The sequence below is a fragment of the Semicossyphus pulcher genome, unplaced genomic scaffold (genome assembly GCF_022749685.1).
Source record: "Semicossyphus pulcher isolate SPU_LCO1_2020_fin unplaced genomic scaffold, fSemPul1.0.p SCAF_17, whole genome shotgun sequence".
Classification (NCBI taxonomy): domain Eukaryota; kingdom Metazoa; phylum Chordata; class Actinopteri; order Labriformes; family Labridae; genus Semicossyphus; species Semicossyphus pulcher.
In genome coordinates, this window is record NW_027211681.1 from 7,745,589 (window position 1) to 7,773,007 (window position 27,419).

At 42.4% G+C, this 27,419-nt stretch overlaps 1 protein-coding gene across 2 annotated transcripts in view; it reads right to left on the reverse strand.

Annotated features, from left to right (window-relative positions):
• The window catches only part of ndst3 (N-deacetylase/N-sulfotransferase (heparan glucosaminyl) 3), a 46,987-nt gene that overhangs the window by 13,572 nt on the left and 5,996 nt on the right, over positions 1–27,419 (reverse strand). For both annotated transcript variants that reach the window (XM_069665912.1, XM_069665913.1), the window contains exons 3-6: positions 18,526–18,613; positions 16,282–16,436; positions 13,913–14,098; positions 6,564–6,692 (exon numbers count right to left, since the gene is read on the reverse strand). In XM_069665912.1, the coding sequence (XP_069522013.1) occupies positions 6,564–6,692; positions 13,913–14,098; positions 16,282–16,436; positions 18,526–18,613 (558 nt within the window). The remainder of the gene's footprint in view (positions 1–6,563; positions 6,693–13,912; positions 14,099–16,281; positions 16,437–18,525; positions 18,614–27,419) is intronic.

The window sequence follows — 27,419 nt, forward strand, 5'->3', positions numbered from 1 at the left end:
TGAAACGGTAACATCAGCCATTAAGATATGAATTATTTGGTGGATGTGAGCTTGTGTGTGTCTGCGTGTGCATGGATGATTATTGTGTGTCTTGGCCTATGAAGGTGCACACACACATGGACACACACACTCATGCGCATAGAATTTCCTGGTGACAGAAGACTGTCGCTTTTACTCTCTAACGCTGAAGGTTCCCGTAGATACAAAGCGACACAGTGTCGGGGTTTGATGGATCAGCGTCCGGTCGACCTGGAAAGCTGTTCGGAATACTGATGGCAGAAGTGTGTGTGTGCGTAAGACAGAGAGAGAGACACCGTGGGAGGGAGAGAGAGGAAGCAGACGTGTGTGGCTCGTTGTGTGTGTCTTTGTGACAAATAAAGCGACAGAGAAAGAAGAGAGAGCAGCAAGGGTATGCATGTCAGAGTCATTTTTTACGTGTGCGTGCGTCTGCGTAATTGTTTATGCCAGCGCAATTGTGTGCATCTGCCACCGCCTTCTTATCTCGCGCTCACTCTAAGCAAACCAGCAGTGTGCCCTCCAGCCTCGCCTGCTTCATATCAATCTGGTTGATGTTAGAGCAGCAATGTGGAACCACTGTCAAGGCTGCACCGCGCGCTCAAACAGGAACAACAGCAATGAAAGGCAGTAAGAAATGTTTGCTGCCTCGCTCCTCTTCTCCGCTAAATTGTAACGTCAGAAAAACCCCAAACAGGCCTCTTTGAAGCATGAATGCAGAGCTTACGCTTAGGGAATGTGTAAAATTAAACTCGACAGTGTCTCAGTGGAAACATCTTTTCACATTTGGGACTGAGAAGGAAGGTTTCCCACAGCATGCTGCAGTATTTAAGAGGAGGGAGAATAAGAGCATGTTATAAATGTAAAGCTTTTGGACGCAGTGAATGCAGGCAAATCTAACCTGCCTAAAGAAGATGCTTTTAACCATGTTAAAGTCTCCCACCTTCCTTTTCTGTGTTGTTCTGTGCTCTTTTGAAAGCAGGCAAGGTGATCAAAAAGTGATTTATGCTCCCTTCACACCTCTCAATAGCCTATGATGTGTGACTCAGGCTGTGAGGGGATATAGTGTATTACATGTAAGCATGTGAGTGTGTGCGAAAGACAAGAGAGACAGAGAGAGAGAGAGCGAGAGAGAGAGAGGGGAGGGAGGGAGAAAGAGAATCGGAGTGTTATTGAACATGGAAACATCCATTACGGAGCTTAAGCACTGGCTGCCAAATTAAACAAAGGGGGAGAGAAAAGATGATTTGTGTTTGTAATTGGAGGACTGAAGAAGAAGAGAGAGAATAAAAAGTACAGAGAGCGGGGCAACAAATGGAGAAACAATGAGAGTAACCTTGGCAGGTGAGTCTGAATTAAAAAACAAAAAAAAACAACAACAACAATTAACAAAAAAACAGCCACTTGAGAGAGAGTTAATCTCCCGACTCAGAGCGAACCCCTTTAGGTGGAAGAACTCACCGTGGCTAAGAATTCAATTAAGTGAACCATATGAACCTTTTCTCTGCATCAAGTGCCACGTCTCATTTCCTCAGTATGGGATTGCTTTGAGTTCCCCTATGCGCCTTTAATAAAGAAAACTGTGCTCATAATTTAACAGCAGAATTGGGCTGGAATCATACTCGGAGCTCGACTGGGAGAGAAGTGTAAAAATGTACAAAAAAGAGCGAAGTAAACCCCCCCGACCCCGCAGCCTCCGTCTTTTAATCTTTGTCCCTTGTCTTCTCTCCTCATTGCTCCTACGCTGCTTCATTTCCTCCCTCTTCTCTCATCCTTTTACCGTCTTGCTCTCTTTCGTGCGCGCCGAAAAAGTCACTTTCCCCCCCACCCCCTCTCATGCTGACCTAGATGCTCTGATGAAGCATGTGGAGTGATGTTCTCCAAAAAAAAACTCCATGCACACATGAACACACAAGGCACACAAATGCCATGTCTTGGAAGATTAAGAGACCCACCGGTCATGTATTTGAGTTTGTGACATGGTCCAATCCTCTCTAACATGATTGCAATTTTTGGAGAAATTACTTGTTTTACTGGCCTTTGCTCTCTCTCTGTGTCTACGTACCCTTTTTGCCTGCTGCCTCCCGCTCTCTCTCTGCCCTCTCCGCTGCCGTCTTTCTCCTTCAGTGTGTAGCTGTAGCAGCCCATTTCCCATTACAGACCACTTAGTTCCACATACATTTCTCCTTGATTGAACTGTTATTGCTACTAAAAAGAAGCCCGCACCCCCTCCCCTCCCTTCCCCGACTCCTTCCCCTCTCCTTCACCATCATCATCGTCCTCTCTCTCCTCCTCTCTCCTGCAGTGTCTCTTTCTTCCTCACGGTCCATCTCGCCGTTTCTTTCTCATCAGCGGTTAATTGAAAGCTGAACGTCAATACGGCAAATGATTTCAATTCAATTTATTCTGCCTGCTCCAGTCAACGTCTTCTGGCCCCCTTTTCTATTCCGCCCGTCTTTCAGTGCTTTACTCTCACTTTGTAATTTCTCCTTCTGTTTGGATTGCGGCTTATTGTGTGTGTGTGTGAATGTGTGTGTGAAAGGGACAGAAGCCTGTATGTGTTGATGAGCTGCCAAAGCCTTCAGTAGCAATTAGCATGACTCCGGAGCAAGAAGAGGAAGGAGAGAAAATGAGACACAAAAAAGAAGTGTGGAGAGAGTCATATGTGTGAGCAAAGTCAACATTAACAGGTTGAAAATAAGAAATAGACAAAGGGAGGGGAAAAAAGAGGGAGAGAGAGAAGGCCAGGAGAGGAAAGGTGGGGGTTGTGGTGGCTGAGAGGGATGGAGGGAGGGAGGGAGGGAGGGGGTAGCGCTGGGAGGGGAGGGAGATTGTGCTGATATTTGGTGTTTGGCTAATAAGCTTAGTGGCAGAGCTAAGCGCTAAATGTCAGGCCTGATATATGTCTACAGCTCTGCTTATGTCAGCTCGACACACATTTAAACTAAACATACACGTGCGCACATACGCAGATGCTGGGATGCTGACACGCAAACATAAAGCGCTGTTGTGCGCGCGCGCCTGTATGTGCATCGCTTCCTCTCTGTATGTGTCTGGATTCTCAAGTGACACAAGATGCCGTGACCTGAAAATTAAATCTCAATCTGTCTGCCACCTTCTCACCCTGTCTCCCCCTCCTCCCGGTCTCTCTTCTCTCCACCTCTTTTCTCTCTCACCGTCTCCCTGGCCATTTATTGAGGAATGACTTGTGCCCTATTGGCTGTTTGCAGAGCCGAGGTCGTCTAATCGATTGCCGAGCTTATGTGAGACGGGAAGTTCGATGATCGCTGATGCAGGCCAGAATGATGCAAAAGTATCCAAACGCACGTTCACACACACCTACACACACACACACACACACACACACCTACACACAATGATTTGGTTATACTCAGTTGTGCACTGTCACCACAGGCCAAATGTGATTAAAAGTCATTGAATGGGAAGTGACAATGTTACCGATGCACAGATGATCAGACAATAGGAAACTCCCGCAGGACGAACGCAGCGAGCTATTGATCACGCGCACAAAGTGCACACACTAATGAAGGCTTTCTCGTCTGCAAATAGAAACGTAATGGAGAGACGTGGAGAAAATCTGTGCGTGTGTGGACGTACAGTACGTCATGGCAGCTCTCATTTAGCGCTCAGAATGCTCTTATGTTTAATAGGTCTCTTCATTAAGAGATACAACAAGAGGAGGGTTTCATCTCTTTACTCCACTGATGAAGAAAGCGAGGCAGTGAGAGAATGGACAAAAGATTGTGGAAATTGAGTGTGTGTGCCCAAGTGAGCATGCAGAGGCATCCCTTGAGGTTTGTGAGCTCATGTTGAGATGACATCACCGGTGATCAGAGCAAAAATCTCGCCCGGTCCTTTGTCCTTTGGGCATCCATCAATAGTCACAACAACACTAATGGAACACACTCACACAGACACACATGCACCCAAATTAAAGTCGTTCACAGAAACATTTCTGGCACTAATCACCGTCTAAGCGACACACAGCTCCGTCACAACAATAACATAATGATGAGAGTGTGATCGGCTGAAATTGGACGACATGTTTTGACAGGAGAAAATGTGAGGTGCTGTATTTTATATTGAAACTTCATGGGATTTTCTAACATGTAATAAAAACCACAGAAAGGAACAAACTGATTTTCCATAAACTCAGCATGTTATGTATTGCAACATAATGTAATTACTACAAAGCGGTGTTTTTATGCAATCCTTATTTCTCTATCTTTATAGCTTCTAAAATGTTCTACTACAGAACTGGCTTTATTTATATGTTATTTACAGTTTTCTTAAGTGGTGTATTCTGTTGTGTTTTGAAACCCTGTTAGGAAAATGTGATAGTTATATAATGCTGCTATATCATTTTACAATTATTACTATAATAAGCAACACCAAACTTGCATAATCAGCCCTGCACTCCTCTGCCTGCTGAGGATTCTGTGAGAAGGAGTTACTGTGTCATAATCACTGAAATGTGTCAGACTTCCTTCGTACATTAAAGACACCTTTCAACAGACTGGTGGGTTTGGCTTGTTGAAATATTATGGATTCATATACACTGGTTGCAGTAATTGCTACTTTTACTCTCCAGTGGTTCTTCCTTGTTCAGGCATTGGGCTGTGTTTACACACGGCCAAACACAACTGAAAATATTGATCTGAAGGACGACAAGTTAAAGCAGAAGTTAGGGTTCCCTCGTTGCTCTTTTCGCAGGTTTGAGAATTTCAGGAATATACCGAGTCTTTTTTAGTACTGGAAGCCTTCGGGCAATCCTGTGTTGGATCATTCAGTAACTTGAGTTTATGGAGCAGGAGGGTTTACTCTGCAGGCACATAATCTAAGAAGCTCCTCTCAGGGTCTTTTTAGGCGATTGCAGGTACTGAAAGACAGCCTGCGATCACTGTGAGATCACTTGTACAGGAAAAGTTTAAAGCATGTGTTTAAACTGGCCATGTTAGTAATATTTTATGGACTGCATGCTGTCATACCTGCAAAGATTGGGTCATCTTTAAGTGTAACTCTTTTTTAATACAGTAAAAATATGATAACAAATGTTACAGTGCCTGTAGAATTGAAAACGTTGTCACTTTCTTTTAAAGGAAGTCTTTACTTCAGTTATCTTCACCCTAAAGATAAAATAGAGCTCTACTGCCTTTCTTCAACGGTGCATGTGTTTGTTCGGCCATGTTAGCTCGTGCAGCATGCTTACAAAGGTTTGCAAAAGGTCACATAAGCATTATTCGTTATCACAAATCAATCAACGGAGCACGTTCAAACAGCTCCGGGAAGGACTTTAAAGCACAGGGGACTATTTGTTGGTACAATTTCCCCACTGATTCCTTGTGTTCAAACAAATTTTCTCACTAATTGGAACAACACATTGCAAGCAAGGTGGAAATGTGAAACCCTTCACATCATGTGCATTTAAAGTGCTACCTAATAAAGACTAAATTTGAAATTGCAAAACTAAGCAATTATTAAGTCTATTGAACTTAACTTGATTAAAACAAGTGTATACAGTATCCCAATGCAGATTTCATCTTGGAGCATTGTGCTCAGTGGAAGAAACAGCGATACACTGACTTGCAGAGAAACAGAATGAAATTTAAAAAACTATCCAAATAAATAAAACAATAAAGAATGCGAGGCAAAATAAAGACAGAAAGAAAGAATGAAACAAAGAAAAGGAGAAAAATTGATGTCATGAAATATAAATTCATTAAATACTAATAAAAAAGGAATAAAAGAGAGAAAAAGAGAGGCAGACAGAGACAAAGTGGTGCAGGGAGAAGAAAGGCCTAGATTGGGTTGTACTGTGAAGCTGTGCTCGACTCTATGATGCTCGCTGAGTTCTGACAGCTCCTCTAGTTCAGCACTCCTCTACCTGACACTTCAATACAGCCTGCTGCTGGTCTGTGAGCGTCTTTGTGTGTGTGTCTGCGCGTGTGCGTGTGTGCGGTTGGCGTCGGAGAGAGATTGTTTGGGAATATTTCCTGGGAATTTCTGTGCCTACCTTTGAAAGAGAGCGTGCATGCGCTCGCTTGGATGAGCATCTTAACCGCCACCAAAACCTAATTCTGCTCCTTAATTCAAAGCAGAATCGAGTTGAGCTGACACACGCAGCAGGGGTAAGCAAAGGGGGGAGGTATGTGTGTGCGTGTGTCTGTGACTGTGTGTGTGTGTGAGTGCGTGTGTGTGTGACAGCATCCCCCCTGTGGTGAGACCTAATTTAAAGTAGGGAGATGAACACAGCTACACAGTGAGAAGCAGGCCCTGACAGGAAAAGAGACAAACACACACCCCCACAGACGCACACGCACGCATGCACACACACACACAAAGCAGAAATGAAAAAGAATGAACAAGACGGAGAGGAAGTTACCTTTACACAGAGAGCGTGAAACCCAGTTGGTGCAAAAATCAAAATAGAAAGTAACAGCCGTGCCTGTTTCCTACTGTGTACGTGTGCAAGTGTGTGTGTGTGTGTGTGTGTGTTTGATTGTGTGTGTGTGGTTTCTCTGACTCACGGGGTTGAGTAGCACGGTGAGAAACAGCTCTCCCCCACGGATGCTTTTGTCCAGCTCTTTAGGTCCACCAGGGTATTCCTTATAGTAGATGGTGTGAGTAAACAAGCCACACGTCTGGCGAGGCAGCACCTACACACACACACACACACACATTTACACACAAAAACAGGAGTTGTTATTAGCTTTCATCTTCGGTTTACAAATGAAGTGAAAATGAAAAAAATAGACGAAGGAAACAGCCGACCGTGAAAAGTGTGAGCAGGTGGTACACATTTTCAGACATGTCTTTTTATGACCCATGCGTTCTTCTTACTCGTCAAAACCTTGGTGCCTACATTACCCACAATGCAACTCCACTGCCATCAGCTTGGTCGGAGATTAGGGTGGTCTGATCAAATAGCAACCATGAAGCCTTACCTATATACTCATGCAAAGATGAGCAACGTGCTACACAAGTATGAAAATATTACTTTTTCCCCCCCCCCATTTTCAGACTTTCAAGTGACATCATCTCCATTTATCAATTTTTTCTTCATTCAATCCAATGACTGTACAAATAGATGGACGACGCGTCTCCATCTGTTCTCACTGTACGAAATAGAAGCCAACTTGCCATGCTGTCAGCTTGCGATGGTGACGTCATTTGGAGACTGTGCGGTAGAGATTGGCAGGTGGAGCGGCTGTAGCCACTAAACACACTGAACTTACCGAACAGCTTCTTGTATTGGTCTGAGGTTAACGTTCACAGATATGTAAACTTCACTGACTGTCGTGATTGTTTTAGCTATGCCTCCTCTCGCTGATCGTCCTCCACTCTGCGTATCCGGAACAGATCGGCTGCAGGAGCTGTATTTGTCAACAGAGCTGTCAATCATACTTTTGACAGCATCAAATAACTAATTTAAAATAAAATTGTCAGAAAAATTAACACTTGGACGTCAATCAGCATGATAAGAACTAACTATAATGACTGAAACCATGTTTGAGAAAAACTTATTTTGTATTAATTTTATAGTTCTCATTTCCCACCTGTTAACATGGAGGAGGCGGGCTTTATGACCTATACTGCAGCCAGTCAGCAGGGGGCGATAGAGAGGTTTTGGCTTCCCTTTAAGAGAGTGTCATGTCTTCCATCTTTTTATACAGCCTATGATTCAATTCAGTGCCATAAAGACTGAGCAGCACTTTTCAAGTCCTGTTTACAGACTCTGATGTGTAAAAAAGGGGGAATGCTCCTTTAAGAGGTGTAAGAAATCACTGTTATACAATGATTTAACAGGACAACCAATCAGCCAGTTCTGATCATTCGCCTATTTCTAGGCCAAAGTACAAACAAACCAAGAACAGGGATGATTTAAAACAAAAAAGATGATGAATGATTCAGTAGCAGCATTAAAGATGACAGATGTACGGCCGAAACGTACAGCTACACTGCAGTGTTTAAATATATTCAAAGACAGACAGCAGTTTAGGTCAGGGATATTCTGATGTGTTGTGTCATCCAGCATATGGTGACGTTACCTGTCGCAGCGGACAAGCACAGGTGCCAATTCCACAGATGTTTCAAGTTCAAGTCACACTCTCTCTGAGTGTAATGGACCTTTATTTCACAGCTGGTATTTTCACTTGGCATGGCATAAAAGCACAGGCGTAATTAATAACACAACGATGGCTGGGTTCCATTTAGGTTTTTAGAACCTTCAGAACATTGGACATTAAATGCTATATGTTCTACCTGTGCATATCCTGTCAACAAGGCTGCTGTGCAAATAAGAGTCAAATTAGGGTTTTCAAAGGACACAACATGACCCGTTGCGTGAGAGAGGAGCTGACCAGTCGAGATAACTTCCCTACAGCAGCAGAGAGCTGATTTTCATGCAGGTGCATAGCATCAGGCATTGATTTGCACTGGTGAAGTTAAGTCTTTCTGGGGCACTGTTCAATTTTTTCTCCCTCACCTACACCTGTTTGGTATTTTGGCTGTTTACAGAAGCGGGAGGAGATGAAAATGGATTACTTTAAATCCCACCTCGAGCAGGTGCAGCGAGCACCTTTGGCCATGAAGATACCAAAAGTACACCAGCGTCCACGGTCTGTGTCAGATACACACAGATGAAAGCGAGGTCAATTTTGCTGATTTTTCTGCATCACTTATATAAATTGAAGAATTCTGGGTTGGAGAAGGACAGCCTCAATTGATGCAACTGCAAGGACGTTGTTTTCGGCATCACAGGGAGTATTTACAGCTCATCTATTCTGTTGAGAGTCTTCACTGCAAGGTAGAGAGTCTACCTGCTTTTTGGACGATGTAAATATGCATTTACATTCATTTATGCTGTAAAAAACCTAAGGCAATAACAACTACAAAGGCCTAACAGAGCGCTGGATGTTATGCCGAACAGCTGATGAATTAATTGCCTTTTTATGAGGTCATTAAAAGAATTAAATGAGGAGAAGATGAGAAGAGAAGAAGAAGGTCTTTATTGGGAACTCCTTGTGGAGCACTTCTCTGTGTGAAATAGAGAGTAAAGGCTGGAAGCGCAGATATTGGTTTATCTATAAAACACTGCAGCCTCGTTCACACTCACACACACTCACACACACACACACACAGGACGGAGAGAGAGAGAGATAGAGAGAGAGAGAGAGAGAGAGAGAGAGAGAGAGAGAGAGAAGGCCACCACAGCCTCAGACACTCAGCACTATTTCACCAAACCAATTATCCACAGTGCTATAGCTCAAACTGATATAGTACATTTTAAAAAGAAGTCACACACACACAAACATGCATGTCTCACACACACTCTCACACACACACACACACACACACACACACACACAGCACAATCCCATATCTCAGTCTGATTTGTTTTGATACTGTTGGTCCAGTGGGTGGCTCTCAATCTGCTGACAGAGACACACAAACACCAATTTTTACAGCCTTAAGACAACTTCCTGTCCTCCTGTGAGCAAACAGAGACGGAGCGAGGAGCAGAGAAAGAGATTAATAGAGAGAAATTGCGAGGAAAAACAGAGTGAAAGAAAGTGAAAGGTAAAGAAAAGTGTTGAGTGATGTCCGAGAGAAACTTCAGCAGAGGTCAGGAGGTTGAGCTCTCTCGCTGGTTCATAACAAATTGATTAAAAATCTAAATTCTGCACAAACTGAGTTGCACATATATAAACGCCCACACTCGTACTGCCTCTGAGAAAAAGTTCCACCTCCGTGAGCCTCCAAGTTTTGAGTTTGTTTTCCTCTACCGTCCATTTGCTGTTCAGTCAGTGCAGCATGCAGTGTTTGGGGAAAAAGAGACGGCAATTATGACTATCTCCATACACTGCTTTCACTTTGCTCCCTTTTCTTAATATATGTAAAAAGATTACTAAATCAAATGTTTGTGTATTTCTACTCTTTTATAAATGGAGTTGAGCAGAGAAATGTCCCCCTAAAGTCCATTGAGTCGCTGTTGTGTTGCTCTCAATCACTTCAAATGGTTGTCATCAGCAGTCTGTGTTTGCTTTGCGGTTTTAAATCATGAAGTTTCTGTTTTTTTGAGCGCTTTTTCTGTCATGAAGGCGTAGAAGTTACGTTTTTAAGGTCATTCCCAAAACCATCAAAACTTCTGATCACATCACTTAATTTGCTCATTGATGAGGATGGAAACTGCTTTCAATGTGAACATGAAGTCCTCAAACGCTCCTAAAAAATGGAAATTTGGGAACAGAAATGCTGGTGTGGCTCAGTCAGTAAAGCAGGCACATCATGTATAGAGGCAAAGCTCCCGATGCATCATCGGCTGCTGGTTCCACTCCTCACATTTCCTCAGTGGTGGACAAAGTACACAGCTTCATTACTTGAGTCAAAGTATAGATATTCCTGGTCAAATTATACGCCAATACAAGTGAAAGTTGCTCAGTCAAATTATTACTTTAGTTAAAATACTGGAGTACTTGCTTTTATGCTTTTTATTCAGTATTCAAACTACTTTTTCACAAAGCATGAGAGCAGTCAAGAATTCATGGGTGTACATTCTGCTACGTCATGTTTACTTAGAACATTATTTGCATTTTCGAACTCACAGGCTACAGATTTCCAGACTTGCGGCTTCAAAATAATAGGAACAATAATTGTACGGCTAATTTTTGTAGGCTGTGATGAAGTTTGTGCGCGCTAAACAGAGCGAACATTTAAAATGCTAAGAATCATTCTTCATTTCAAAAACATGGGCTGAAGATACGGCTGTGAGTGCTCAGGTGGAGAATCGTCATCCTTCTCTGCAGCAGCCATCATTACCACCACTAAATGAACTGCCTGATCTGAGTGACGTTTGCTCTGCGTTCAACCATGGAGACGCGCGAGGTACAGTTACGGCAACACCACCTAGACAAACCACATGCAGATCTACAAAAACACAGGTAAAGGTATAATCAGAAGGATTTTACTACAATAAAATATTTTTACAAATATAATATAATATAAATCATCACTTATGGGCCTCTATACACCGGCGGTTAGCATGGTAGCGCAACGGTAACCGTCGATTAGCATGCTAGCACAAAGGTAACCGTGATGCTGTCGGTGTTAGCTCGACGGGGTGGGCGTGTTCTCGCGCAAGAGAGTGAGCCTGAGCTTCTGGTGAAGAAGAGAAAAGGAGGAGGGGCCCAGTTTGAAAAAATCCTACTTATTATACCTTTAATCGTCTTTGGGATTTTAAAAAAGAAAAGAAAATTCATCAGCCGACTTCAGAGCAAAAGTAGCGAGTAACAAGAACATTCATAGAAATGTAGTCAAAAGTACAATTTGTCTGTCAAATGTAGTGGAGTAAAAGTAATAAGTTTCCCACGGATACTCAAAAAGTACATTTACTTCGTTACTGTCCACCCCTGCATTTCCTGTCTATCTTCACTGTCCTGTCAATAAAGGCCAAAAAGTAATCCAGTGGACACCATCTGCTAAAGACAATCTTGTGATGTGACTAAACTCTCAAAAACAGCCACTTAATGGACTTTGTGGTGATATGAAAGACAGTCATTAATCTGAATTCCTTAGAGGTCGATGGCAGAGGGGAGACGTTAAGCCTGCTGTCCTGTCATCAAACATCGTCTTGAAGGACGCTGTTTGAGGTGGGAGGAAATAAGGTGTACTCAACTGTCGTGAACAGTGTTATCTTTGATTTCTCTATCAAACATCTTAACTAGCTTCCCCGATAGCAGGACAATGTCACTCCGGAGAATGACCCAGCACTGACAGGTGTTTCCCTAACTCTGCAGTGTAACTTATGTTCAGGCACATGATCACCAAGGCATTGTAAGCACCTTTAATTCCGGATAGAGCTGAGAGATACGAGCCCCTTTCACACATTGTACTGCATGTGTCGGGATTACGTGGAAGGGCTGCACGTGAGTACAAAGTCCAGGTGTGAAATTAATATGTGAAAATACACTTAATTAAATGTCAAATGTCCTCGCTCCACTCCTGATATGATTTTGGCGCATGGGCAGGAATAAAAAAAGTTTATTCCAGCCAATAATAAATATTAATTATCTGAAGTTTAAGCCTTTTTGAAGGACGGGGAGAACAAAGTTTCAAAAACAACATTCAGAAAACATCCGTCATGGCTGTCACTGGTAAACTTGAGGGTAGTTTTTGCGGGGTATTTAATTATATTTCTTTCTCTTCTTCCTTCAAAACAATCTTTTCTCTTTGTATGAAACAAAGAAGAGCAGTTTTTTTTATATTTTCTGACAGTTGTTCTTTGTTGTTTGCCTGTCTTCTCTGCCTCTCTTCATGATCCAGCGTTGAATGCGTGTTTTTGTTCTGTGGCCTGTTATTTAATTTGGTGATTCATTGATGCCTTCAATCGCTTATTATTGATCATGTATAATGACACATTATAGCCTGTCAAACTGTCAGCGTGTTATTGTATTGCATGGAAGTAGGATTAAGTGGCTGTCTTTCGTAACGCTGTGACAAAATGTCAAGAAATAAAAGCAGACTCGTGGGACTGATTAGGAAATTGACATAGCTGTCTGCTCAAATTGTTTGCTCAGGATCCAACTAGGGCAGAACAACATGGACTGGTAATTTTGGTGTCAGATGTGATTGGTTCTTTTGTCAATAAGGGAGCCGTTGTGCAAGCTGACAAAGAGCCTGACTGACAAGTGAATGAAGAGGAGGAGGACGGACGGAGGGGGCGATGAAGACAACTTGCTTAGGTGAAATAGGGGACAACAGAGTTTTATTGTGCTGCCGTCTTAAACAGCGCAGCGACTGATGTTTTTTTTATTGGAGCATGAAAGTTTAAAAGTATTTCTAGGTCTTTGTTCAATGACGCGCATCCCACACATACACAAATGCACTGAGACCGGTACACACAGCACAGCTCACCCCTTTAGCCGCATTGGGATGCAATTTAATATTCAATCAACACAGAGCTGTGGTTGCTATTGTTAGAGGCGGGTCAAAGCATTTGTATGACACACACATAAGCGTGAGCACACACACACACGGGTTCCACACTGCACAGGGAATCATTGATTTTCGGTTTAAGACCGCAAGAAACAATCAGCACACAATTTACTATGCAGCAAACACTTATTTGAACAAAAGAGAGCGAAGATAAAAACAGCTTTTCAAAGTAAGATAAGAGAACACAACAAATGCAAACAGACTTGTGAGTAATGAATCTGCCTTTTTTTAAGCTCACTTTGATTCAGTCGCTCCAAGAATTTACAATTCACCGTTTTAATTTCAGTCAGACGAATTAAGCAAATTTCCTCCCCGGCAGGCAAGGACACTGTGCGACGCACATGTTTGATTCAAGCCGTCTGCATGAGGAACGGTGTTAAGAAAATCATGCAGGAGTTCTTTAAATATGTACGTCTTTGTGATGTTTATCTCACTCCTTTTGTCAGGAAAAACACTCATCTATACTTTTTTTTTTCCAAGTCCAACATATTACTCTAAGTGCTTCCACACACAGCACCAACACTGACTTGTATCTCGGGATACCCACAACCACCAGCTGTGAAAGCACTCGCTAAATTATTACTACCCTGAGCCCTGCAGAAGATAAAAAAGAAGGGATAAAAATCGAAACATCAAAAAGGCAAAAAAGAGAAATAATCTTGGAGAAGTTTGAAGTTGAATTCAGACTTGTGGCACTCTTTCGCATCCATCTCAACAAATATCCCAGATGTTCGATAACAAATATCCAGCAGGCTAATCAATCTCCATGCATGTGCAGAGACATGTCAATAGATCAAAGTGCATTTATGGATGAGCACATTAGCATGTGTGCACGCCCGCAGCCTTACAGAGATGTGTGATTAGAACAATAATGCCACCTCACCATGATGTTGTTGTGGATGAAGCCCCTGCGGTAGCGGGCGGGTTTGAGGTGCGGGTACTCTTCGGTGCTTGTGACCTGGATGTTCCACACGCGTCTCCACGCCTTGTACAGCTGCAGGTGAACCGGGTACACGCCCGAGTGGTGCGGGGCCACGGCGTAGCCCATGTCCACCGGGATGTTGTGCTCCTGGAGGCGGAGGTCACACATACACAGAGTCAGACACGTATGTGAGGGTTATAAACATAAACATTGAGGTACATAGCGGCACATAAACACACAGACACACACATACAGTCTGACCTTGTAGCAGAAGCACTTGGTTCGTGTTGTGTTTGTTACGATGCTGGCCTTCAGGTTGGAAATTAAAAAATATATATATTTTCTGTGAGCATGTGTACGTGTGGGATTGTGAGGGTGGATGGTCTCCGGGTGCATCTTGCAGACTGATGGTGTTGTCCTTCGCTCTGACACACACCTACACACACTGTCAAAGCCAAGCATCAGCGGTCAGGGGATGAGGGAGCGGAGTATGTATTTGTGTGTGTGTGAACAATAGAGGTTAGGGATCACACTTTATGATCACGCTCACCTTCAACAACACCTCCCCCCCCCCCCCTTTACTGTATTGTGTGTGTGCGGTCATACAAATCATCTCCACTCACTCACACACACACACACACACACACACACACACACACACAGGCATATTGACAAAGCACAGAAAAACAAGGCAGAGACGAGGAACAAAAGCACTCGACCTTGTGGTCTTCCGATTAAAGAGGAGACATTAACTAGGGCTCAGGTGTGCCCATCAAAATGAAAGCATAACTCCAAAACAGGGATTTTACATTTAAGTTGTTCCTTTATATTAAATCAGTTCATCTCTATTTACAGATTCTAAATAGAAATGTAGAATCTGTAGGCAGGGATGTGGATTTTAGGGACGGCAAGATCAGCAGGCTGCGGTATATGCAGGAAAAACAGTCAGTGCGGAGAGCAAAAGCAGGCGGAACGTAATGCGCCGTAATGACATCCCGGCTCCCATCAGCTTCATCTGATGATCATTTAGCTTCTTATTAATCTCTATAAACAGACATCTGCAGCAAGTTCAGCTAACAATCTGCTTTAGATAAAAAAAAAATCAACGTGAGACGTATTCCCTTGACGAAAGCCGTTCAGTGTTTCGATTTCCTGACTTCCTCAAATGCATCAGAGATGATGGATCCGACCGCCGTTCAACAAACAAGCATTTTAAAGGTATCATTTTCCTTTTTACAAATCTGCATCATGATGTTGAGATTTCAGCAAACTGAAGACCCGTTGATTAAAGTAAATCACAACAAAAGCTATTTATTTTTTTAGATCAGACCGCTGTAATAAGCCAGAGTGCGGGCTCTGTGTAACTGAATATTTACAGTGAAACTGAGACTCACCACAAACGGATGAACGGGTGCTTCTCTGGGTGATTTAATGAACTAAGAAATTACGCAGTTGATTTTGCTGACATGTCTTGAGGGGCAAAATTGCTTCACTTTTGAACTGAGCACACGGTCGCTTCTCAAATTGTTTACTGGACTTTAAACAATGCAGCGCATGGAAAAGGAAGTCTTTACCGGAAGTTGTTTATCGCTAATCGCTGGCTAAACCGGACAAATCCCGGCCTGTTCACCGTTGTCCCCAGAGGCTACATCGTTGTCAGACGATAGCCGATGAGTTCCCAGATTGACATTTAATAAAAGCAATGCTACTTCTCCTGCTCTCTGAAGTACAACCCTTTTCTTTGGATGTAACAGATGTTGCAAATAATTTGCATTAGCAAATATTTACATCTACCCTGATTATGTTTTTTATCAATATAACAAGGACATATCTGTGCACATCTGCAGAACATTCTCTGTCAATATCTTTCATTTGCCCTCCCTGCAGTGCTGGCATTTGGAAACTAAGACACATGTGAAACCTAAATCCAACAAAAACCTAGTTTAAGGTGTCTAAGTCTTGTTGAATATTAATGTCATCCTTTCGGGGGACTAGAAAAGCTAATTTTCAGTGAGCATAATCCAGAGAGCAATTATGTTTCCAATAACAAATATGGTAAATATATGCATTAAGTGTACTTTCGTCTGACACTCCCAGCCTCTGATGCATCAGAACAGCTCCAGCGCTTTGACGTGCAAGCATCATGTTGCAACAACAATTACTGACATCAACAAATGTCCTTGAAGAAAACGCAATCACGGGAAGCGAGCACGATTAAAAGGACACACAAGAAGAAAGCAACAACAAAACTGACAGCTGTAAGAAATGTGTGAGTGTACGTGTGTGTGTCTGTGTGTGTGTGTGTGTGTGTGTGTGTGTGTGCTTCTCACCAGAGCAAACTCCTTGTTGAGGACCATCTGCTCCAGCAGTGAGGACTCATTGTGGAAGAGGTGAGGCTGCATGTGGCTCCACATGTGGGGGAACCACCAGAACTCATCCACATACTTCAACAGTAAGTCGTCCCCTTCATCCTCCTCAACCGTGCCTGCACACACACACACAAACCAACATACACCCACGTTCACAAGGACAAAAGGACGAGGAATATAATGTATAAATGTATGCTTCATGCAGATTCAGAGCACATTCAAAAAACTCCTTGCAGGTTTGATTATATCACCAAGCAACGTGATTGTTTCAAGGCCCTGTTGCTAAAATAGGTAGCGGTCTGATACCATGGTGATGAAATGTGATGCCACGGCAATAACAGATGCTAATTTAATATGTTCTATTCTGTAATAGATGTCTTCTAATTATAATTATTTTAAGTCTCACCTCTGTTTTTCCTCTCCAGTGTAACCTCCTCCTTTGTTCTCTTGGTGCACATTTAGACGCTTTAACTAGAAAGTCAATAAAACCTGTCCTTGGCTCCACAACAGAGTGTGAAATGCACAGCAGTGTGTCGCCGCCTGCTTGTTTAATAATTTCTCTGTAACTTCAAATCCAGCGATAGAATGAGACAGAGATTTTCTAGTGCTGTCTTTTAGTGTTAAAGGGTTTATGTAGTTTTTTGAGTTAAAATATGGGACTGACTTTCACATTTATTACAAACAAAAACAAGAGCACTTATACTATAAAGTCAATGTTATTGATGTAATATCACAGTGTAAATAGTTAGTTGACATACGCATACGAATCACACAGTGTTGGATTAGATGCACAACAGCAGTCTACACATTTTGTGGGCTAATGGGTAACCTGTCTTGTATGATTAACAGATAATACGGAAGCCCTAAGCGGACATGCATCCATACATTTCATTTACTCTGTTTTGATGATAAAGAGTCATTTCTGGTCATTTTCTCAGGATCTGGACTTAATTATCAACGACGTGGCACCGCTGTAAGCTCTGATGATCACAGCTCAGAGTTGCAAAAGCACAACACAAAAAAGGCGTAACTTTCCTCATTAGTGTGGGCAATGTCAGCATGGCCTGTCCTGGTCTTTAATATCACAGTGACCAGCCTGTTGTTTTGTTTTCTAGGTCACAAAATTATCCCGTTATCACGAGAAAACAAACTTTGTTATCTCGAGATAATGGGCCAACTTAATCCGTTATAATGGGAAAACGAGCTTTGTTTTCCCGAGATAACGAGAGGAATAAGTCAATAAGTGTATGGATGCATGTCCACTAAGGGCTTCCGTACATCACATCTACTTACTGTTAAAGTTAAAGAATTGTGCTATTCGGACTTCACCTTATTGAGACCAACACTGAGTTCCATCTAATGATACTGATGAAGAAGACATTTTATGGTGTTTATTTACTGTAATGACCATTCACTTCTCAATGTACTGTACCTGTTTTGATAGGTGCCAATTTTATTGTTATAAAAGTTCATGTGAAAAAATCTGCTTAACAAAAAAGAAGTTTAATTCTTACACTTTATCATAAAACAAACAAACCAACAAAAAACAATACAGAATGATTAGGCCCATAAGGTCTGTGCATGATCCTCAACAAAATGCATGTTAAAAAGTCCAGAAGGGAAAGTAACAACTATACAGTATGTGGTTGCTAAGTGTAATTTGAAATGCATAGATAGATGTAACTAAGGCAAACTTTGTCATCCAAAAACTTCAACCTGTGCTATTTCTGCCACTGGCATTTTAAACTTCTGCAAATAAGAATCATACAAAACTTCATAGCTTCATAGTTCACCTTAGCATACTTTACACTTAAAACTCATCATTTATCTCACACTGGTGCTCTGTGCAGGCCCTCATACAGCCTCTGCCTGAAACGACTCAGTCAGCTCTGTCCCTTTAAGAGACCCCGCCCCTAGAAGCCCACTTTCTTCTGATTGGCCAGCTCTCCAAAGAGTGATGTCACAAAGTGCAGCGTGTAGAAAAAAAACAGTCTGCTTTCACAGCAACCTGCAGACTGAGCTGAGAAGCCTGAGGATTTCAGATTTGAAACTTCACCCACGTTTAGTCTGGACATCCAACATTGTTACATTATATGTATGTCTTAAAATGTGAAACAGCATAATACCCAATCTTTAATGTTTATTTCTTATAGCTACTTTTTGCCCCTGGTTTGTGAGGAGAGAAAGCAGATAAACTGAACACACCTGTGTGGTAGAACTTTCCAGAGAAGCCCAGGTTGAAGGTGAAGTTGGAGATCTGAGAACGCAGCTGTTTCTGAGTGTCGAGAAGAGCCTGCAGAGAGACAGACAGACAGTTAGTTCAATAGCTAGACAGATAGATAGATAGAAAGACAGAATATCACAGTCTACTATTCTGTTCTTTCTGTATATTGTGTTCCAGAGGCTCTCCCTGTCCTTAAAGTTACCCCAGTCTCTGGTTTCAATACTTGAATCAGGATTTTCTGCACTTATTTAATGACTTCATTAGTTTACTGGCCTTTAAACAAAGACTCTGTAATGAGTGTTAACTAAAGAGAGTTGCACTCTCGCGCACACAGTCACACACACCGACAGTAATGCGAGTTAATGAAGGTCAGTGCATTAGTAGCCTCTGGAGGCCGGTCTAATAACCCCCGCACACACTCCTCCCTCCTCATCATTCTCTCCATCCATCCCTAACGTTACCAATTGAAACCCCTGCATACCCCAACCACCCACCCACCCTCCTCCCCGTCCTCCTCCCCCGCTCTCTCTTGCTCCTCTGCTACTGTCTCCTTTCTTTCTCAATCTCCATCTATTCTTCCATCTTCCCGCTTCTGAGAAACCTGCAGCCGCCTCTCTGCCCCCGCCACCCCTTCCTTCCCCAGTTGTCTCCCGACCCACCCCACCCTCCTCTGAACTTCCCTCCCTCCCTCCCTCCCTCCCTCTCTCCCTCCCTCCCTCGCCCGCTCCGTGAAAATGTCACACTCTCAGGAGACGGGGCTGTTCTAATTTGAAAGGAAGGCTGAAGCAGCATGAAGGAGCGATCGCTCTCTCACCCTCGCTCTAACTTGTGCTCTCTCCCACCCCAGCTTCTTGCAACGGTTACACTTCTCGCCGTTTGTTTCCCCACACAAATATTTTGTTTATCTATTAAACTTTTATAATTCTTTGTATTTATGCGTCTGCTGGTTTCTCTTTTAGGCAACGTGCCACATCTCTATTACCAATCGTTGTCATGCTGCTTTTAATCGATCCCTGCATGATTTACGAGACCTGAGCAGCTGATGTCAGAGCAAGGAAACGCTTCCAGTCTCTCTCTTCCTGTATATATGTGTGACTGTGTGTGTGTGTGTGCATGTGTGTGTTCGACAAACTAACAAATATACAGACACATGCACAGAGTGTCTTCATTAGCTCTAATCTAATGGTGTTGAAGATGGCTGCATGCTGACAGATGTGCACAGCTCCCTAATCTGATCCCCTGTCTTCTCTGTTATGACATCCTCTACATCTTACACACACACACACACACAAGCAAACGTGAAGATACAAAGACTTAAGCATTAAATTAAGTTTGCAGCTGAGTGCTTTGCATTGTAACTCAATATACACTCCCCGATGCACTTGGTGGAAATGCATTATTAACGTGTGTGTTGGTATCTGTGCGAGTCGGTGGAGGTGTGTGTTCGAGTGTGCTGCTGGATATTAGTTTAAACACCTCATCTGTATTCTGTGACCTCACACACAGTGCAGAAAATCGAAGAGTGATGCAGGAAATGTTTGTCATGTGTTAGAGACAAGTATGACCACACAGGAGGTCTCACGCACTTCACACTTCACATCACATTCGTGGGAAAGTTGTGTTTTTGTTGTGCACATTTAACAGCCTCTTCTTGGTGCTGAATTTCAAGGAAGCAAGAACTGATACCGACTCTTAAAAGCATTGAACTGATATAGATAGGACAAGGTGAACTCAGAAACTTCTCACATTAAAGCAGTTGTTATGGAGTAACCACATTTAACAGACTTGCAACGAGAGTTTGACACAACACTACCTGTTCACGACCGCATGACTGATTATGAAACTTTCCCAGACAAGAAATGACTCAAGTGTGATGGATCAGCTTTCTCAAGCAAGCGTCAAGTCTCTGCAAAGTGCTTTACAAACCGTTTCAAAGATGTATTACGTTTTAGGCAACATTTAATAGATACACTTTTGCAGTTTAGCGGTTTCATTTCACTTTTAGTGGACAGGCGCTGGATCCTGTTGGGGGAGAGAATGAAAAGGACACTGCTGAGGAATAAGTTAGTGCAAGATTTCAAAATAAGATTTCCATTTCACAGAGCGCTGGTTCAGCTCAGCGGTTAAATCGCACATCCCGCGTATAAAGGCTCAGTCCTCAATGCAGCGGCCCCGGGGCGGACTCCGACTCTCGGCCCTTTGCTGCATGTCATCCCCACTGTCTCTTCCCATAGTTCCAACACTATCCTCTATCCTATTGAATGATGGCAAAGACAGCAACAGAATGTCTTTGATATTTTAATGTAGTTTAATGTTCCTCTTTGGATTTGATAGTATATAGGGCTGAACAATTAATCAGAAATTTGTGCCAAAATACCATTTTAATTTAAATATTGTACTGCAGAGATGTTCTACATCCTGCACATCATACACAGATGTAAGTATCATATCTCTTTGTGTGGTACAGATCCACGCAGAAAACACACCATAATCATTTGAATGTGTTTATCAATGAAAATAAGAATAATTTAATATCGCAAATCAAATCATAAGTCAAAATAATCGCAATAAGATATTTTTTCAAAATCATTCAGCCCTAGATTGTATTTATACATTCATAAAGTCTGTAATTATTCAGCTTCAAAATATTCTGATCTTGATGTTTTTATGTCAATTCAAAATGTAGATTTTGACTTTAAAACATTTCCCATGGTTCATTAATGGTATTGAGTCGTAATGTATACAGATTAGGGGTGGGACCAAATATCAATACAGCAATAATATATCATCGCCCTGACGCATGCCTCCCAATTATCGATTGGCTGGTGCCAAATATCGATATTCTAATTTACAAATACTACTACTTCATGACTCCTCGCGGGGCACTTAGGACATGAATGAGGGTGGCGTGAACGGAAATTACTTGGTCAAAGAAGAAGCAGGATAAATGAAGAAGAAGACGGCAGGATAATGTCGGAGAGCGGTGAAAAGAAGACACGCACCAGCCACTTTCAAATGTCATTTACAGACAGAAAACAAGCAACAAATTGTTTCATCTCAGTTTGTGTCAAATTCTGTGAAAGTGACACAAAAGTGAAGCAAATAATTACATCAATCCTGCACTTTACCTTTTTAAGGGGCATTTTTATACTTCAGTTAATTCGATATTGTGATGTATCATTATACGATTGTCTTGCAGTGTATCAATTATTGCAGAATCGCTGTATCGTGATATTATCGGAATTGTGGACCATGTACCACGTCTCGCATTGTATCCTGCAATTCCCACCCCTGATACAGACTGCACTAATATTCTTTCTGCATTAATCACAGTAGTGAGTTTATGAGTTTTCATGTCCTCTTTTTTATTCTCATGACGAGCATGTAGTACAATAAATTGTGTTGGCCAACTGAGCGCAAGGGTCGCACACAAGGTCAAGTGAAACTTATATAGAGAGAGACTTTGTTTGAATGTGAGACAATGCATAGACAGTCTCATAAAAAAAGTGACAGAAGATGTTCTGCAAAGTAGGAAAAAGGCGAGCTAGAGAGATTACTTTGAACCTGGCTCTTCCTTCCTTTCTGCGTTGCTAAGCTCGTCATAAAGTGCGCGAAAATGTCAGATTGTCCGTTACAGATCTTGTCGAACACAATCGGACGTCAGGAAGGTGCGAGAGGAGTGGGATTTCAAAGATATTCAACCCTCTGAGCAGCTCTGAAGGAGAAGTACACTAGCAGCTTGAGAGCCTTTCAATTTGTAGAGTCCCTGCTTTTACAGCATCTTATTTTGGAGGGTCACTTTGTAAGTGTCCTATCAGGGGGCTTTTTAGACAACAGATATGTTTTTTTTCCCAGGTGTAAATAGCGTAGAAAAACCTGCACTTTATCAGTAACATGTTTATGATACAACCACATCAGGATATCACAACCAGCCTAACCTCAGTAAACTAACAGAAACCTTACTTTCAAGAATAAAGCGCAATGGGAGGACAACTGCACACGGTCAGGGGGATACAGAACTTTGGGTAAACTATGCAAAGCAATAAAAGGGGTGACACTAGATGAACAGAGACACTCGCACTACACATAGACAAAACCCTTAAACTGCCTCTGACGGGCCTTTAAGTTCCCTCCTGCTGTTTTTCTGCGGGGTAACGACAGCAGAAATGGAAGAACGGAGGGCTTTAAACAACACGGAGCCAATCTGTCCAGTGTAACTGAGCTCAAAGCTGGATATGGTTTTAAAATGGGCCATAAGACATACTTTAAAAGAAAGACGGGGGGGATTTGGATTAGCAGGAGGCGGGACTGTGTTGCATGTGGGAGATCTTGACAATCCTAGCGATGTAGGTAAACACACACTGTGATTAGCGGTTAGCGATAGCTCTCATTTCTGTGCCCAATCCCACAGCTGCCTAACACTGCTGGTGTCAGAAGTAATGCCAGTTGGTTTTTCTGTGTACGTGAGAGCCACAGTGCGTGTGTGTGTGTGTGTGTGTGTGTGTGTGTGTGTTCTTGCAAGTGTGCGTGGTAAGCACTGGAAGAGGTGCCAACTACTGTAGATGTTGGGATTCAAACAGATGGGAGACAGGCATCTGGACAGCTGGCATTCACAAACCCTTTACAACAACCACCTCTCCACTATATCCCCATTCTGTCATTCTCGCCTCTCCTCTGTTTCTTTCCCTTTCTTCTCGCAGCCTTAAGCCGGGCTGGGTGATCTAAAATAACAAAAGTAATCAGGAAATAAATTGTGAGTGGGTTTAATGTCTGAACAGATTTAAAAGCCGGTGAAAAGAAAGAAAATTCACATTTACTGGGTTTTAATTCTTGCGCAAAAGCAGGTCAAAGTTCTTGATTTGTCTACATCAAAGCATGTGTTTCTGTCTCTGTGTACTTGTGCATGTAATGTGAACACCAGACCAGCAAATTTAACTGGGTCAGACATCTCTTTTTGATGAGCAGGAAGAGCATTTAACCAGTTACTGCCAGTCTTCTTGCTTTCACTTACTCTTCCCTGCTCTGTCTCTCTTCCAGTCTCGCTTGTCAGATTCGAGTCACTGTAGCTTCTTTTCTTTTTTTTTATATCGGAGCGTTTTACAAAATCATCTATTCACTTTGCATTTACGGATCCAAGGTACTTGTGATTGCTTTGGCATCGCTTTACTTACACTAAATTCTAGTTGGCAGCACCTCAAGGATTTTGAGTTTCAGTGATTGCTGTGACCGCAAAACCTGCCTCATTTAGTGGAGGAAAATGCATGGCACGCAGCCACGCTCTGGATTTGGATTTGGAGTAAAAAACAGGAGCTCTGACAAAAATTCTTAATTGAACAAAACAAAGTTATTAAGCAAATTTCATGTTTAAAAAACGCTTTCTTTATAGTGTTCATTACATTAACACAGTGTCTTTCTTCTTTTTTGAGCTGTATGTCAGTAAAGAGTATAAAAATGAAAAGTGACACATGATATGTATCAGCCTTTTTTCTTTCTAATAACGTAACTGTAAAGCTTCCCGTTCCCCGCAGGGCTGACTGTGATAATTTCACTGGTCCAGATCAGGAAGATGAATGAGAGCAGATGTCGGAAAGCATCATGCTGGAAGCGATACACGAGCCTCTCTGCTGTCTTAAACGCCATCTCCTTTTCTCTCTCTCCTACCTGCAACTGTGTCGTTTTAAAGAGAAAAAAAAAACATCTAAGCTTCTGTGCCAGCCTCGCCACGTGTTAAATAAATGATGTCGTCTGACAAATGCAAGAAATCCGTGTGCCTCGTAACACAAGCGCAAAAGCGGTCTACTGTTCTCACTGCACTTGTTTTTAAAGCTTCGCTCCTCTGTGTATATGCACTTAATGACTTATGTAATAGAATTTGGCAAAGTAATAGAAAGATAAGAAGCTCAGTTTCATTGACTTTAGCCACAAAAATGCATCATACTTAATTAGGTCTAAAGATTACTGCACAAGAAACTCCAGACAGCGAAGCCAAAAGTCTGCATGAAGTTTGCATATAACACTTTTGAAATAATCCCTTTCTTTGTTTCCGCTTCACTTTCAGGTCAGAGCCAAGTGATCATGATGACACTAAAAAACAATAAATGCAACCCAGTATATTTAGAATAGCCACCATTTGAATGGAAAAGACGTTAAGAAGATGCTGTGAAGGCAAAAACGCACTTTATGGCTACTACTATTAGTTGTGCCAATTTAAAGTCATCTTGAAGATTTTCATGTAAATAGATGTCTGTTAAGTCACTATCTATAGCTGAAAGAGGTAACACAATGGTGATTGAGCCTATGGCCCACTGATGAAAGCCTTTGCATTTGCAGTATATAGTATTATTACGGACTGGGTGTCGTTGGCAACTTTCGCGGAAAAAATCACAAGCGGAGCTAAGCGGCTGCTTTTTCCGGTCTCTGTAAGTGTTGCGAGTAAACAGTAATCTACTATGGCTGAACAAACAAAGAAAAGATCGATGACTACAGATACAACTTCAAAAACAAGTGAAAATCCAATTCAATGCTCGGATGAAGGCAAACAGTCTAGAAAGGAAAGCGAGGAAAATCAAGAGTTACAAGAGAAGTGTGCTCCAACAATTACCGCCAGAAGGTGCCGCCAAAGAGAACAAAACTGAAATCTTGGAGATTGAATCTTTAAGGTTAAAGAGGGGGTATTATGCTGTTTCACATTTTAAGACATATAATGTTACAATGTTGGATGTCAATGCTGAACGTGGGTGAAACGTGGGCTAATCTGTCTGTAAAAGTACACTCACCGGCCACGATGTAATGCGTTTCAATACAGCAGCACTGCCATGGATTCTGCTTTTATGAAGTTTAGTTTTTGGTGACTTTTGTTTTGTTGAGAGCCAGAAGTGTGTAAATTCAATTATATTTATTACTGAGGTTGTAGTTAAAGGTGGTGTTTTACTGAACTACATTATATTATTTTTTGTCCTCCATTATACATGAGGGGGCCAGAGTATTAGAAACACCTCTGAATATAATGCAGCTCTGTACAGACCCACCACCAATTATGACCTTGACGCTGAAATATCATTGAATTAACACCTCTATGACAGCTTAGAAAAAAGCCTGCACATTACAGGCAACATAAAAGCAAATCTTATAGCTGAGCAGGTATATTGGATTACATTAGATTTTTCAGGTGTACCTAATGAAGTGGCCGGTGAGCTTCTCAGCTCAGTCTACAGGCTGCTGTGAACGCCAGGTTTCACAAGTTTTTTTCTACACGCTGCACTTTGTGACATCACAAATTCAGCAGGCTTTGGCGAGCTGGCCAATCAAAAGAAAGTGGGCTTGTAGGGGCGGGGTTTCTTAAAGGGACAGAGCTGGCTGAGTTGTTTCAGGCAGAGGCTGTATGAGGGGCCTGCACAGAGCACCAGTGTGAGAAAAATAAGTTTTTTTAACTGTAAATTATGCTAAGGTACTCCACAGGTACCACAGAGTAAAATATGAAGCTTCAAATTCGCATTATTTAATTTGAATACTTTAAATATCTATAGTCATGTTTAGGGGGAGCATGTGTCTCGGCTTGGCTCGTACTAGAGGTCTTCACGGGTCGAAAATGTCGTGCCCGAACTGGACCCGTCTATTATTTGAAAGCTGGGGCCCGAACGGAGTTATGTCTGACCCGACCCCGGCCGGACGAAACAGACCCGATCAGCACCAACTTAACAGCTGATTATTAACAAGTTGCCGTTAGTCAGCTGTCAAAACAAGCCTCCTACCTGTGTGACGCAGCCTTCTCCCCTGTGCCTGTCCGTGCATATAATCCTTCCTCCGCCAAGAAAGTTCATAAACACATCCAGGTTTCCTGGTATCCATGTAGTGTTGATAAAAACAGAGATGCTAATCCACTAGTTATTTCAGATTAAAAGTCCACTTGCTGTCATGCAGACGGATGACAAACGCGCGGCTCGTTTAGAAGCCACACACACGTGTTACACGTTACTGCGCTTACATTCTTTTCGTCTTTGTCCACAATTTGCATAAACGAGGTTTTACCTCTTTATATTCATTTTCTTTTAGCTTTTTGTCCACACTAGCAAAAAGGCATCCATCATTACCGGCTTTGGTTTCCACTTTTCTCTGAACCTGCAGTCACGTGACACGTCACTCAACTCGTTGTTGCTCTTTCTTATGTTATTTTTTTTTCCACTTTAATTCCTGCACGTTCTCCTCGGGTTCCAGTAGACCCATGAAGACCTCTAGCTCGCACAGTAGGTGACTGCAGTGTATGGAGGTCCCCTCTTAGACGGGTAGACATCCCTCAAGCCTGCAAGTCCCCTCTTGGCATTTAAAAGCTACATTTGATGTAATGTTATTGTAAAAGACATGGAATGTAAATTTTCTAATCTGTTTTTGTTTTTTAAATGAGAGAAACAGACGTCCTCACTTGGTCAGTGCAGAACAATAGACCACTGTTGGTAGGGTTGGTAAGTATGTGTGTTCATGTGTGTGCGTGTGTCCTCTCAAATCTGATGACACCCCTTCGGAAAGCACCTTGGGGAGCAAAAGAGTGAGAAATGGTTGAGAGAGAGATTAGGGAGGAATACAAATAGGCCTGAGATATGATCAATGAGTCGGGCGAGGAGACGGGGGGGGGGGGGGGGGGGGGGGGGCTGAGGAAGACATAAAAAAGGGATCTGAAGATGCCAATCGGACACGTCGAACCACTACAAGAAGAGAAGAGGAGGAAACCTACACGCTTGGATTCAAAAACACAAGCGCCGGCACGTGCGGATCATTGACGGGACTGTTTGACTGGCATCATCCCTCATTTTGAGAAATGTCATCGGCGGGGTGCCTCCCTGTGAATCATTTTAATAGAGGAAATACAGCTGTGTGTGCG